This window comes from Cydia strobilella, chromosome 3 (genome assembly GCF_947568885.1).
Source record: "Cydia strobilella chromosome 3, ilCydStro3.1, whole genome shotgun sequence".
Classification (NCBI taxonomy): domain Eukaryota; kingdom Metazoa; phylum Arthropoda; class Insecta; order Lepidoptera; family Tortricidae; genus Cydia; species Cydia strobilella.
The window spans coordinates 14,201,622-14,215,818 of record NC_086043.1 but is presented as its reverse complement, the minus strand read 5'-3'; the positions used below and the strand labels follow the sequence as shown (position 1 = coordinate 14,215,818).

The 14,197-nt window shown below is 34.6% G+C and overlaps 1 protein-coding gene across 1 annotated transcript in view; it reads right to left on the bottom strand.

The window, feature by feature from the left end:
• Positions 1-854: 854 nt before the first annotated feature.
• Positions 855-14,197, bottom strand: part of LOC134755934 (lachesin-like) — a 67,889-nt gene continuing 54,546 nt past the window's right edge. The window contains exons 4-8 of the mRNA XM_063692632.1: positions 13,641-13,833; positions 7,596-7,724; positions 4,499-4,618; positions 3,506-3,676; positions 855-3,078 (exon numbers count right to left, since the gene is read on the bottom strand). Of these exons, the coding sequence (XP_063548702.1) occupies positions 2,837-3,078; positions 3,506-3,676; positions 4,499-4,618; positions 7,596-7,724; positions 13,641-13,833 (855 nt within the window). The 3' untranslated portion in view covers positions 855-2,836. The remainder of the gene's footprint in view (positions 3,079-3,505; positions 3,677-4,498; positions 4,619-7,595; positions 7,725-13,640; positions 13,834-14,197) is intronic.

Here is a 14,197-nt window from a genome sequence, read left to right as displayed (position 1 = left end):
TAATTTTCAACCCCATTGTGGTTAAATAAAAAAAAAACTTAGTAGAGTATTACGATATTAGAAGAATGAATACTAATTTCAAGTTCCTACTATGCTGGATGTTGTCTGCCAGTATCTGTACCTATAATATAATTGTTTAATTTATCTATTATAATTTATTTAATATGCATAATGGATTTTGCATTCCGAGGCTCGTCAGGATTTTGACACCTGAATATAAGGTAATAAAACACATTTCACTTACGGTTTTGATTTAATCATTTGTTTGCAACGATTAGGATGTAGACTTACATTGTTCAATACAAATTATACATACCACCATATTTAGTTACAATATTTAATACTTAGCTCAGATCAATTCGCCGCCACAGTGAAGTGAACGCATTGCTATTTACCAGCTTTGGCTTATTACTGTTTAAAGACACAGGAAAGAATTCTATGCAAGATTTAACTGTCTCCCTTTATATATTTAGGTACTAATAAACGTTTGTAATTTACATAAGCTGTCAATGTTGCAACATGACTAAGCGGCGGAAACAAAGATCATAATCCAATACACCGACTTCAGCATTTCTATATTAGCACATCAAGTCTGTATTCTTTGAAAGTCTATAATATAAATACTTGTACAGTCGCCATCAGATATATCGGAGCGTCTCAGGCGCTCACAATATCTGAACACGCCTCTATTGTCAGGGTGTTAGTGCGTGTTCAGATATTGTAAACACCTAAGTCGCTCCGTTATATCTGATGGCGACTGTACACTGTTCGGATCTTTTTAAATACCGTAAAACAACCGAACTATAGTCCAAAATCTCACAACTAAGGTTCAAAACTAACTCGAATATCTTAGATTAGGTGAGATTAGGTATTGTTTGAGTAAACCAATAGGGTATTCTCCTACTAGTCAAATCAGTTTCGTTTTTAGAACTGTCAAAACGATATGCTAATATGGAATTTATATGAAACATTTACACAATGATGTCACGGTCAACTCACCTATTTTTTGCTTTGTGTTTGGCTTTAAAACGAAAAAGGGTTTTCAAAAACCATTTTTTGATATATTTACCTAATATTTTCGGAAATAATCGCTGCGAAATAACAAAAATATGTGTCTCCCCCTCTAACTTTTTAACCATTGGTCCAAAAAATATGAAAAAAATCGCGAAATAAAAGCTTAATAAATACTTTCAATGAAATCTATGGCGAACATGATCTGTCCAGTCGCTTTTGAGTTATTGCAAAAAATCTTCTTTTCCTAGTAAAAAGACGTACAAGCGCTGCAAATGCTTAATGCTTGGAACTACTAAATCCTACACTAAGCATGGCCCAACATGCTCTTGGCCGATTATTATAGTTCTATCCGATTTATTAAATAGAACTTTTGTTTAAAAATAACTTCTATGTATAACCATAGATTTAGATTTATTTATTAAGACTTCTAATAATTAGCTGCTTTATTTCATGGATGGTGTGAAATAATTAATTTTAAATACAGTCAAATACCCTATTGGCCCTATTCTAAGGCGAAGTTTTTTCATAAACGAGAAAACAATCTTGAACGTATTGAACTTGTAAACCACAGTTGTTGTAGTAGGTATTGGACTATACTTGGGAGTCACTTGGGAGGTTTGACGGTATGTATTTTACATGCAAAGGTAGGTCCTATATCTTATAGGCAATGGTATGGTTCTCGATTTTTCCGACCACAGTCCGTTCTACTGCCGTCAGAACTAGCAGAATAAAAAAAAAATACGGTAACATTTCTATCAGAAACATTTCCTGTCGATTAAGTATGTTATTTTCAACAGACTCTTAGTTGAAAAATATATTTCAGAATTTCTCTCTCGTCATTCCCACCTTCATCGTCAGTGTCTTGGATCCGTACAGTGATTAGATAATTAGGTATACATTAATTCCATTTCCGACAGTTATCTATTTAGATATTTAGTATTCTTGATTCAATTACGATATTTAACATTTCCAAAGTATATACAATTGAATAACATGAGTTCTTAAAAAATATTTATCAATCAAATTATAAACTCTACTTAAGATAATGTTTGCAATATACAAGGCCCAAGTTACATTAATTAATAAACTGCCTTAATTTACACTGCTCCTTCATAATACTTAACAAATATGTAGATATCTGAATAACTATTATAGACAACACTGTAGATATTCCTTAATATAATTTATATACACATTAAAACTAGTTATTATCACGTTACATGCTGATGGAATTACGACACTGGTATGCAGCTTTTATTGTAAATACATTGTTCCAAAATAAAATACATTTTATTAAAACTTACTTAATCACAAAGCTGCGATGCACAATTTGCGCGATTATTCTCCGTATTTAAATTACTGACCATTACTCCATTTCGGTATGTACTGATGACAGATTTTTGAGTTTTTTCTGCTGTATTAAATTAATCATACCCTATTTAATGTAAACTCAATCATACTTTGTAAAAAATAATCTTCGTCGTTAATTCGTTATTTTTATTCGATTTGGCATTCTTATGTTTAATAAGATCAAAAAAATTGGTAATCGTTTGTAATCGTTAAAATACAGGTTTTTGAAAATATGGGCCTCCAAGATAGGAACATTACAGTAGCTATGAATTGTTTTTTTTTTTTTAGTAACAGGTTATTTTTAATGAGAAACAAAACATCATAACGATCGCGATTAGCACTTATCCTCGTAGGTAAGACAAGAGAAAATTACCAACAAGTACGTAAGAGACTAATGTCTTATCGACATCGATAAGTAATTGAATTCGCAACCCTACTAGGCCTAAAAATAACACAGATACGCAACGCATAATTATACCACTAGTGTTTCGAGTACAGTTAGGAAGAACGCTATCATGTAAGCGGGTTTGGCCGCGTCGTTAGCCGCCGTAACGACCTTCCCATCGTTTGCGTACCATTTGTTGGCCCGGTCGGGCACCCGGTTGCTCTTCTCTTCATGTTCCTCGTCCTCGTACACTTCTGTTCCGTAGTCGTCGTCGGGCACGATCCGCTCGTCCGGGTACTGGTACACGTGCCTGTCGTTTCCAGGTATTTCTGTGTACAATGTGTAATATTAAATATACAGTTGGCGGAAGGGATTAAAGTTGAAAATGGTCATAAAAATAAAATAACACTCATACTGTCACATAGTGGTCACGTACACATAGTTGCATGTGTGTGAGCAAATGTAACGTCATCTGGCGGCGTTGTGTAAGCAAATTAAACTAAATGTTTTGTACCAGAACATTACCCGTATATTCAAGTAATCCTATTCACGTACACGTTATAATTTAGTTTCTTAATTAACTATTAGTCTGCAAAGCGTTTTCTTTATATATATAAAAATTAAATTAACATAAAACATACGTACTAAAAACAACTTAAATTTTTAGCCTCACAGGTAAAGATAGTACAGTAAAGTTAAGTATTTGAAACTGGGACACGAGGAAAACCTCATTATAAATACATTAAATGCACCTACCATATAATCTAATCTTGCTTTCCACGTCGCCGAGTGAGTTCTTGGCAACGCAGATGTAACTGCCCAGGTCGTCGCGTCGGATGTTCTTGATTGTCATCGTCATCTCTGCCTCAAACATGGATTTCTGCCTCACCGTCATCTCGTGGTGCTCCGAGGGTATTATCAACTCACCTGCGAAACAAGTTTTTGCTAAAACATCCGCCTTCAAATTCAATATTAGGATTTCACCTTGCGAAGAAGAAGTTTTATGAAAAATGTAAAAACTTGCTTCAGACACCTAGAAGTTTTATGGCTTTCTTGTAATTTGTTTTGCTATAACGCCGTCTTGTCCGGTACCTTAATAAAATTCCTGCTAGCTTGCGATTGTCCTTGTTACATTACTGTTATATCTAGGTATATTTTCGACATTTATCGAACAACATTATTTCAGTTTATTTTTTATGTTACATTTGATAAAGTAAAAAAAATACATATATTGTATATCATTTTTCGAAAGGAAATAACGAGCTAGCTAAAACGAGGAATAGCTTCCTATATTTTCAGTTTTTATATTTCAATGTGTCGGTAATCCGATTATTCTGACCTGGATAGTTCGGGGGCTGTTCTTTGAAGATTATTTTAAAGAGAACATACGGAAACGTAGCTTATATCGACCCAGTTCTCCGTTTTAAAACTAGGTTATAAATGTGACGAACTGTGTTAAAAATAGAAAACTGTCAAAGCTATTTTAAAAAACAAAATTTTATATAGGTGAACGAATAAACAGAGCATTTATTTTTTCTAAATGGCTTTAGCCGATGGAATAAATAAAATAATAAAAATATTAAAACAAATGTACCTAGTTCCTAGTAGTATGTAGTTTAGTAAGATTAATTAAGCTTGTGTTGTGGCCAGTAGACGACGATATATAAAATAGAAATATAAATAAACAAGTGCAACCAGAATAAAACTTAGAAAATGACTGAAATATTCTAAGATAGGCAAAATAGTTACCAGGGTCTTTAACCCAGTAGTTGATGGATTTGGGTGATGACTCCACGTAACACTCAAGCGTGACATCAGTGCCGAGCGGAGCGCCTACCAACTGATTCGGCACTTGGATCACTGGGTGAACTGTATGACAAAGAAAACCTGTATTAATGTAAATTAAGCTTTACTAAGGCAACCGAAATGGTATTTGTACAAAGTTGTTAACGTATTTTCCTGAAACGCTATAAAAAAACAACCCGTGGGGCGCGACTTTTTTATTATAGGCCCGAAACGAATGGACTAAATTCCAAGGGTAACTGGTATTCGAATTACGCACTAGGTAACTATGCAGTTCGATATAAAATTCACCAATCGCACTTAAACTATCGTGAGACATATTTCAAAATCAGCACGACGTACAACCACCGCGGACACTCGTGCCTGAGGATGGATTCCTAAAGAATCCGAAACATGTTGCCAAAAGCGACTAAAAATAATAGTGAGTAAAAACCGTACTGATAAATATTTTTTTATAAAATTCACCAATCTCGACCCTTAGTTAACATTCAATTATTTGTAACAGGGTACAAAAACAATTAAAGCGTTAAGCGAGAGAGAGAGAGAGAGATAAAATGTCAAGATTGTCGCTATACGACTAAAGGATTACATAGTCTATTTATCTAAGTCTGCAGTAGTGTGGTAATTGTGGTATTTATATTATGGCTCTCGTTACTCGCAGCATCATGCTCGGCGGGTGCTTGTAAGAGACAAGTTAATCATCTCACATCTAGACTTTGTAGACTAGGTACGTTGATGGGGCTAATAAATAAGAGAACCATTATAAAATGTAGCAAGCATACAATAAAAATATTAGAATTAATAACGGTTTCTAAAGCATCTTGCCCATTTTGTACATTTAGAATGAACTAAAGGGGTCCGGAGTTGGCTTAAGAACCTAATTCCAAAAACTATACATAATCCATTTTTTAATAATACGACTCCTCTGTAACAACTTGTTTCGAACTTTTTTCAGACGTACAGAAAAAATAAACTTTCATAAATATGTCAAATTTAAATTATTACTCTAGTAATATTCTTTTATCCCTCAAATAATACCAATTAATTGAATAATCTCCTTCTTTTTTTTTATTTGTGTTTTTATCTTATTCAATATTTTAAATTATTATATTTTTAACTTAAAAATAAATAATATAGAAAATAATAAAAAAACACCTTTAAAAAATTTCAATTGAAAATGATAAATAATTTATTTTCAATTTTTGAAGGATGGGTTTGCTGTTGCTTCAATACACTTCTACAAGTATATTTAGTTAAATAACAATAACATAACAAATATTTAATTTTACAAATAGGTATATAATCGTATTAATATGTGCCCATATTCATTTTTATAATTTACGTAAATCACCAAATATACTTTTACTGTAATGTACCCATCGTATAACACTTAAACACCAAGATAGATTCATAAATGTGTACCAAAATCACGGCTTAAAATGATTTCATACAGTACAAAATACAAATTAAGTTTTCACTGGATTTTTCACTTAATGACCGTTTAGCAAAAATGCCTAAAGCCTCGAGCGGTTTTCGACCTTTATGTAAATACTATGTTCACTTAGGTTCGAGGTGCAAAATAAATACTACATAAGGCTGTCTGACTCACGACGGGTAAGCTACGGGCGATCGGCTGTTGTTTCTCTCGAACAACAAACAATCTCAGCAATTGTTTGCCTTGGCCCCTGCAGTGTAAGCAAGTAGTCAATCTTTGAGAGAGTTTGTGGTCGAGAATGGTCTCAAGACATGGTCATGTATTGACAAATCGAGGAATGGGTATAGTTACTTTTGCTCAAAATGGGATTTGTATCGGAAAATGGACAATGTACATTTTAGCAAGAGATAACGGCAATTTAATTATAAATAATGAAAAGCATTACCTCATGTTTTACTTTAGTTGCTCGAAAACTGATATTAATTCGTCGGCGACGAGCGGCTGCTGACTGTTAAATAGATCGAGGCATGCTTAAGGCATACATGAATGTGCATATTTCAATGTGGTTGTCAAAATACGAACTATGGTTCAATCGCCTCGTGGTTGAATTGACTACGTTTTACCCAAGCATTAATATAAAGGGTACTATAGATAGTTGGCGGCTTATAAAAGTCCGAGGTGAAGGTACTTATTAAATAGTTCGACTTCTTGAATCTAACTGATATGTGTTAAGACAGGCGTTAGATGTCGGTTTTATTTTTCAGAAATAATTATTAACGCATAGTTAAATGGAGTAGCAGGTAAGTTTAAAATATTCTCTGCATTTTTATACTGATATAACTATTGAACTCATGCCTATGTAAGTATATGTATATGATTTAGAGTAAAATTTGATTTATTTAGATATTTCGCATATATAACTGGAATAATAATAGAGCGCAATCCTACCTAATATGTATTACGAGTATTGCTTCTCAATATTATAATTATTTACTAAGAATCATGTTCTTACTTTTTTTCTTTATGAGTTAGAACGTAGTCACTCGCTTGTGACTTAATCTCCGTATGTGAGTCAGATGCCTAAGCTAAGTGAGCAGGTACTTACTTCACGTCGGTGCCTTGCGAAATCTCTATTTTGTACGTTGTTATCAAACCGCTACTTTTCGGATTTCGCATTGACAACATCAAATTAAGATCGTATTTTTTAATTTGGATGCGCATGTTAGCATCAATCGTAAATAGAAGTTCGTCCGTGCTACCTCTTATGAATCGATTATTACTTATAAATCTTATAATCAAAGATATATGATACTTATCATAGATATATGATAAGTATAAGTCTAAGACAAATCCCTTTCCTATGTCAAAGATTTACGACATCTATGCCGACACCGCGCCAGCCTTACGAAAAACCCCTTCCAAAACCCTCGAATGGGATACCGGACCGGTCCCTGTATCTAAAAGACTTTACTCATTTCACACAGTCTTCAATCTTTGTTTATAATTGCGAGTGATATAGGTACATCTTTTTATAGGTATACTTAATCCTTTTTGTTGAATAGTTGAAAAAATAAAACAACTACAGCTAAAATATGTCATTGTGCTTACAGTGTACGCTGATGTGAATTCTCTTGCTGACCGTAGGCGGGACGCCGTTGCCCGCGATGCACAAGTATGTGCCCATTTCCGAACGGGATATCTTCGTAAGCTTGAGTACCTCCCCGTTGTATGTTAGTACTAAGAAAACAGTAAAACCAGTTAGTAATAATAAAATCCGTCCTGGTCCTGGTAAATGAGACAAATATTAATTTATACCTGGCTAACTGAGACCCTGGGTAAGTGGAACAAATCTTTAAGTGAGACAAATTTGCTTGCCCCTCGACGTTCCACTTATCCAGGTTTCACTGTATTTATATAATTATGTAGTTCCCAAATTCACCGTGCAACTTTTATTTTGGACTAAGAAAGTCACCAACTCTTCTCTTCATCGGGTTGATCGGAAAAGTAAGGTAGCAAAATATCAAACAACGAAAAGTTGCATTATCTAGAATATGTTCACAAACGTGACAGATACGAACTCGTGCTACTGAAAATAATGGAAAAAGTTGCTGAAAAAAGAAAAACTGGCGGTCAAAACAAATTGTATTTCCATCGGGAAAGCACTTTGTTACTGAATACTTACTAAAAATCATTGCTCAAATAATTAAAAAATATTTATCAACGCAAGCTTGATATATTATAATGGTAAAGTTTACTCTACGTAGGTAAAAGTATGTCAAAAGGATTGTAAGAATTTCATAAAAAATGTTTTGTGTATAAACCACTTAGTCAATCTCGAGCGGTGGCGGGTCTAGTGATAAATAATGGAGTTTTCGCGAAGCAATACTGTCAGTTCTGGTACCGCGTACATGTGTTCTCGCGCAGACAATGCTTGATTCTCTTTACTTTAAACACAATAAATCATTGTTTAGCTTAAATAATAGGCTGTCACTGTCTCGTACGCAACCTGCTTAAAATGGTTGAAGGAGATACCCTGCCTCAAGTAATTAGACCGAAAAACAGATTTTAAAAGTTCCAACGGTTTCGATGGCGCTTCAATTTTTTTTCAATTAAACATTAAAATGGTTTCAGAGTTCACACAATAAGACCTAGGACTCCATTCAGCACGGAACTCTACTAATTACGACGAACTTTAAACAATACTGGACGAAACTCATCCCGAGAATAGTCGCCGCGGTTCATTGTGCCTTGAATGCGGTCACACAGACGTTTTATTATACATATTCCTGAAAAACAATGCACTACTTGCAGCTCGAATAAACAACGACAAATGAAATATTTTTGTTTTGTGTTTTTAATGGCATTGATTATGCCGCGATCTTGTAAAACAAAACCTATCATTCTTACTTTTGGCTAGTTAATACCTACAATATCTAATTAATAGGCAATCAAATCGGAACCGTTGTGATACAATTGGTATACTAACAGTGTATTAGGTTAGGTTTTTGTATTGTTTTAGTAATTCTGGGGATACCCAGAATAACTAAACACAGGTATAGGAAGAGTTATAATTTATGGTCCAGATTGTAACGTAGACGTAGTAACACTAATGAGTGACAAGAACCAATAACCGACACTTTTTTTTTGACCCAAGATAATAAGAGTACTACTTACTTACTTACTACTGTGGCGCGACGACCCGAAGTGGATCTTGGCCTCCGACACCAAAGACCGCCATGCTATTCTGTCCCAAGCCGTAAGATAAGGTAATAAGAGGAGGAGCAGGTAAGATAATAAGAGTAGGAAATCGATTTCTTAATTTTGCAACACTGTGCACTAGAGACTGTTGACCCCCATCGAAATTTGAGCGAAATCCATCTTTTTGTTGAAAATGGCAGCGTGAAAATCCAGTGCGGCTAGAGATCTGGTGAAAATAACAAAATTTCTTATTCTTGAGAAATTCTTAAGGAAGTCAGTACATCTTTTTTGTTAATAATCCCAATGTAATATGTATTTCATGAGTTATTATAAGAACTATTTTGATATAATTTCTTGGTGTCGATTCCTGGTACGATAACATACTATGTTATTTAAGAATATTTTTTTTTTCCATTCTTTCGATTGGCATCATAAAAATACGGGTGATTATTTTTTTCACATTTAAGTCGGTTCTATTCCCAGATGAAGCAAGTAATTTTTAGAAAATCTTTGAAAGCAGTATTGCTAACTTTTAAAAATAACAAAGTCTTTTCTCAGCAAAATATCCTATCTACGATATTTAAGGTACTTCATGTGCCATAGTTTTGGGCCGTCCTGTATAATATTTACAAACAAGTAGTAAGTTTTTAACACAAAAAGGTTAGTTAGGGCTTAGGTAAGTTACGTAAAAGTCTGTATTAAAATTATTTTCGGTGATATCTCTTACATACTAGATTTTCTCTCCTATATTTCAAAATTTTCACTGTAAGCACTGCGCCGTATGTTTACCAAGCAGCAATTTACTTCCTTACATGTAATATTGTGCTCTCGCAGACTTCGTAATTTATGGTAACTATGTTAATGTATGTAGCTGTAATATGAATTGTGAAGTTGTCATCATATATGAGGTTTCAATTCAATTTATTATTGTGAGGTCTCATGTACCAGTGTTGATTTTATCGGGGATGTTTTCTGCTTATTTACGACGAGTCAGTTTGCTATTTTGGCACCAGTTATTTATGAATCGAAATAATTTCTAAAGGGATACCGAGTAATATTAGTCAAATCAAAGCTTTATGAACTTGAAACTTGGAATAACTTTTTCATCGATTTCTTAATAGTATTTTATACAATCGTGATATAATAGAGAGCTTTTCAGTCGAGTACCGTGTTTAAGCAACGAAGCTTGCTGAGTTGCTTAAGTAAAGGTACGAGATTGAAAAGCTTGATTATATCACTATTGTATACAATACTTTTTCTACGAGACAAAAAAATAATACTTTCAACTAGTAGAATCATATAGGTAAACAAACCAAAAGTATACAGCTAAGATACGCGAGCTGCCGCAGCCCGCGATACCTTCATACTCGTACGCGCCCCCGGCGCCCCCGGCGGGTTGGTCAACGACACCTCCTCGTAACTCATGAGGTCCTGGTACCTGCTCCTTGCTAAATTCAATTTTAAGACAGTTTTTTCTCGATTTTGGCCACCGTAGCCTATGGAGACTAACAAGCAACGCTAAGCGGTTTTCGTAGGGTATGGATGTTGCTATATGAAGGGTGTCACATGCGCGTTTCTGACTTATGAAGCAATTGTTTCTACTACAACATAAAATAAAATGTTTTTGTTAGTCAACCAATCACAAAGCAGATGCGACGCAGCAGCGTGTTAGTAAGTAGGCTAATATGCATTGAATCGAGTCTCCTTAAACAAGAAATATTTAATCGAAATGTATGAAGTTCTATTTTCAAAATTTTTATAATTGACTAAACCGTATCGATAAAATTCTTATACTTGAGTCGGAAGTGCCATAGACTATCTAACGTTGAAAAGAGTAAGGTTGTAGTGTTGCTTATGAAGTTCTAATACACAGATTATACTCGACGAGTAGAAAAAAACATTTTGGCTACCAAACGAGTTAGTTAACTATAAGTATTATTTCTTAAATAATACAACCTTATTTATACGTTTTTGAAATGGTGTGTATAGGTATATATATGTATTTTAAGTATGTATCTCTTATACATTGTGTGTTTGATTTTTGAGTGTATCTATTAACTTTAAACTAAGGTCACCCCAGGCCGACTAGTAAATTTTTTGATACCTACCTATAATATTTCTTGGATACCTATTATTATAGTCTTAATCTTCTCAAATAACGATGATGATGATGCAGACTATACACACCCTAGCCCCGTCTCGTCTCCACGGCACATCTGTTAAGGTCGGCGCGGCGGCAGAAGCGGCAAAAAAATTTAAAATGTCTAAATGTGACGTTTTCAACCAAAAGGTACCACATTGTCGCTTGTTGATAAGGTTGATTTCTAATTGAACCTGAAAGATGAATGGAAATAGCGCCTTACTGACAAGCGACAATAAGTACCCTTTTGATTGAAAATGGCACAAATATATATAGGGGTCTCGGCGCCGCGCCGAATACAATATCGTACCTTTTGGCGTTGAGACCCTTGGCCTGTGGGGTCCAAGCGCCCTTAAGCTTATTAAGGAACTATCCAAAAGGTTAGCAGATGTCACCGGTGACCGCAGAGCTGGCAGCTTCCTCGCTCTAAGAATTAGTCTAGCGGGACAGCGAAGAAATGCTTTCAGCATATACGGCACCATGCCACAGGGGGATATTTATTAGTATTTTATTTTAAGATAAGTATTATTTATTTTTAGATTTAGATATTAAGTTTTATAGTTTAGTTATCTATTAGAATTGTGATAAATAAATGGTTCATTATCATTGGTCTTTGCCGACATACTCGTAATATACGTTTAATCTGGCAATGTGATTTGTACTCATTGTTTCTTAGATCTCGCACACGTGTGCACTCATCATGTGGATTCATCATGATTATCAGGAACGCTCCCATTAAATAGGTGAAATTTTCGAAATAAATATACAATGAGTAGGTAGGTACTACCAACATAATGTAATCAATCGGATAATTTAATTTGTTTCCAGTCCTCGGTTTTATTGTATTGCGGTATCTCATGGATCCAATGTTTGGCTGATTTTATTAGCATCCAGACACATTATTATCAATTTGAAACATAAACAAGCTGTCAACATTGCTTGTTTATATAGATAAAAAACACTGTATTTATTACAGTGACAAAAGTAGTGACCGTAATTATGATATTTGCCATATATGTAGTTACCTTAGAGAATTAATCCCAACTGTAATATGATTGTATGTCTATTTATATCTTATTGATAATTAGTTAACTTAATATAAATTTAAACTAACTAATTATCAATAAGATATAAATAGGCAGCTAATGTAAAAGAAGTGATTAAAAATATTTCTCGAAATAAAAAAAGTTTTAACCGAGAACTACATAACTAAAATAAGCTTTGTAAATCATATCAGGTAAGAACAGAATATTATCCGGAATATTCCGGGAATAAAACACGCTTTCTTTAAAATCCCTCTTGTGTTACTTTTTTATTTAGGTAAAATATAATCGCTAATGTAATGTAAAAGTTGTGCTGCAAAGAATCGAAATATATATTGATGTGATGTAGATGTAAAAAGAATTTAAAATCTATGTAGATATTCAGACCGATATCCATACCCAAACACGAGGCGATAGCCACTCTTTAAATAGGGTTTTCACTTTACTTTAGAAGTAGTAGTAGTAGTCTTTATTGTACAAAAATACATATTAAAAATTACATGGTTGGGCCAAGCAATAAAAATGTATAGAGGGAAATGCTAGGAACACAATTTTTAACTTTGTAGAAGATGAACATATCAAAAGTCCCTGGCCGTAACCCTGGTGCTGGGGGGAGAGGGGGGTTTGAAGGTTCCATTTTTCGGTTTTTCGATTATATCTCGGAAACTATGCGTCTGAGCGACTTGGTCACTTATGCAAAATGAAAAGAGAGTAAATTTATTACAAGTTTTATTCAGTCAAGTTTTTCGATATCTTGTATACCTATAGTTTTTGAGATATCCGCTCTTGAAGGTTTATTTGGGGCTCTCATTTTTATCTTGATTATCTACATCAGTAAAGCTGCTAGGCCGGGTTTGGTAACGTTTTCGTATAAATCGGGGGTGCTGAATTCATTTATGGTATCAACATTGACACCTTTCCGAAGTAAAATCATATAAACTTTAAACAAATAACTTTTTTTAAACTCCTCTTCACGCTTTAGCCGCCGAACCGATTTCGTTGAAATTTGGTATAGAGATGGTTTGAGTCCCGGGACAGTACATAGGATAGTTTTTATAACCAAAATCATCTTTTAAGGGTGTGAAAAGTGGGGTGGAAATTTGTATGGGGAATCAATAACCGTATGTACAAATAATAAGATGTACAAAGGCGAACTTATCCCTTTGAGGGATCTCTTCCAGTTAACCTTTGAGTAGATGAGAGGAGAAAGTGAAAAGAGAGTAACAAATGTAGCAAAAAGTAAGTAGATACATCTGTAAAGTGTAATTATACCTTTGGTCTTAGATCCCGTATGGTCTCGCACTACGATTTCCTGGCCATCCTCGCGTTTCCACATCACCCGCGGCAGCGGCACCCCCCGAGCCTTGCACGCCACCCGGGCAGTGCCACCCTCCGGCACCATCGTGTCACCAGAAGTCTCCTCTGGCACGAAGTCTGGTGGTATCACCACCTCTAGGAAGCCCATCTGTAAAGTAACTTAGGTTAGTTCAAATGATACCTATAGCCGTACAACAGGTTGACACTTAATTATGTATTGGTGCGATGTAGTGGTGTGTCGTGGTTTATATTTTATAGTTATCCAGGTTTCACTGTACATGTAAGTTATTTTTATAATAAAAAATACCCTGTAGGTATATATTGTGCTTGAGCACACAAATATCTAACAGAATGAAAATGACTACTGAATATCGTATGGTTAGGCTGCGTTTCCACCGGAGATGTGCGAGGATGCGTAGGGAGGGATGTGTTTGTTAAGAACTAATGGAACATTGCCGACTAGAGCTGCGCTGAACGATGATACGTAAATCAAGTGATTCGATTGGTTCTTA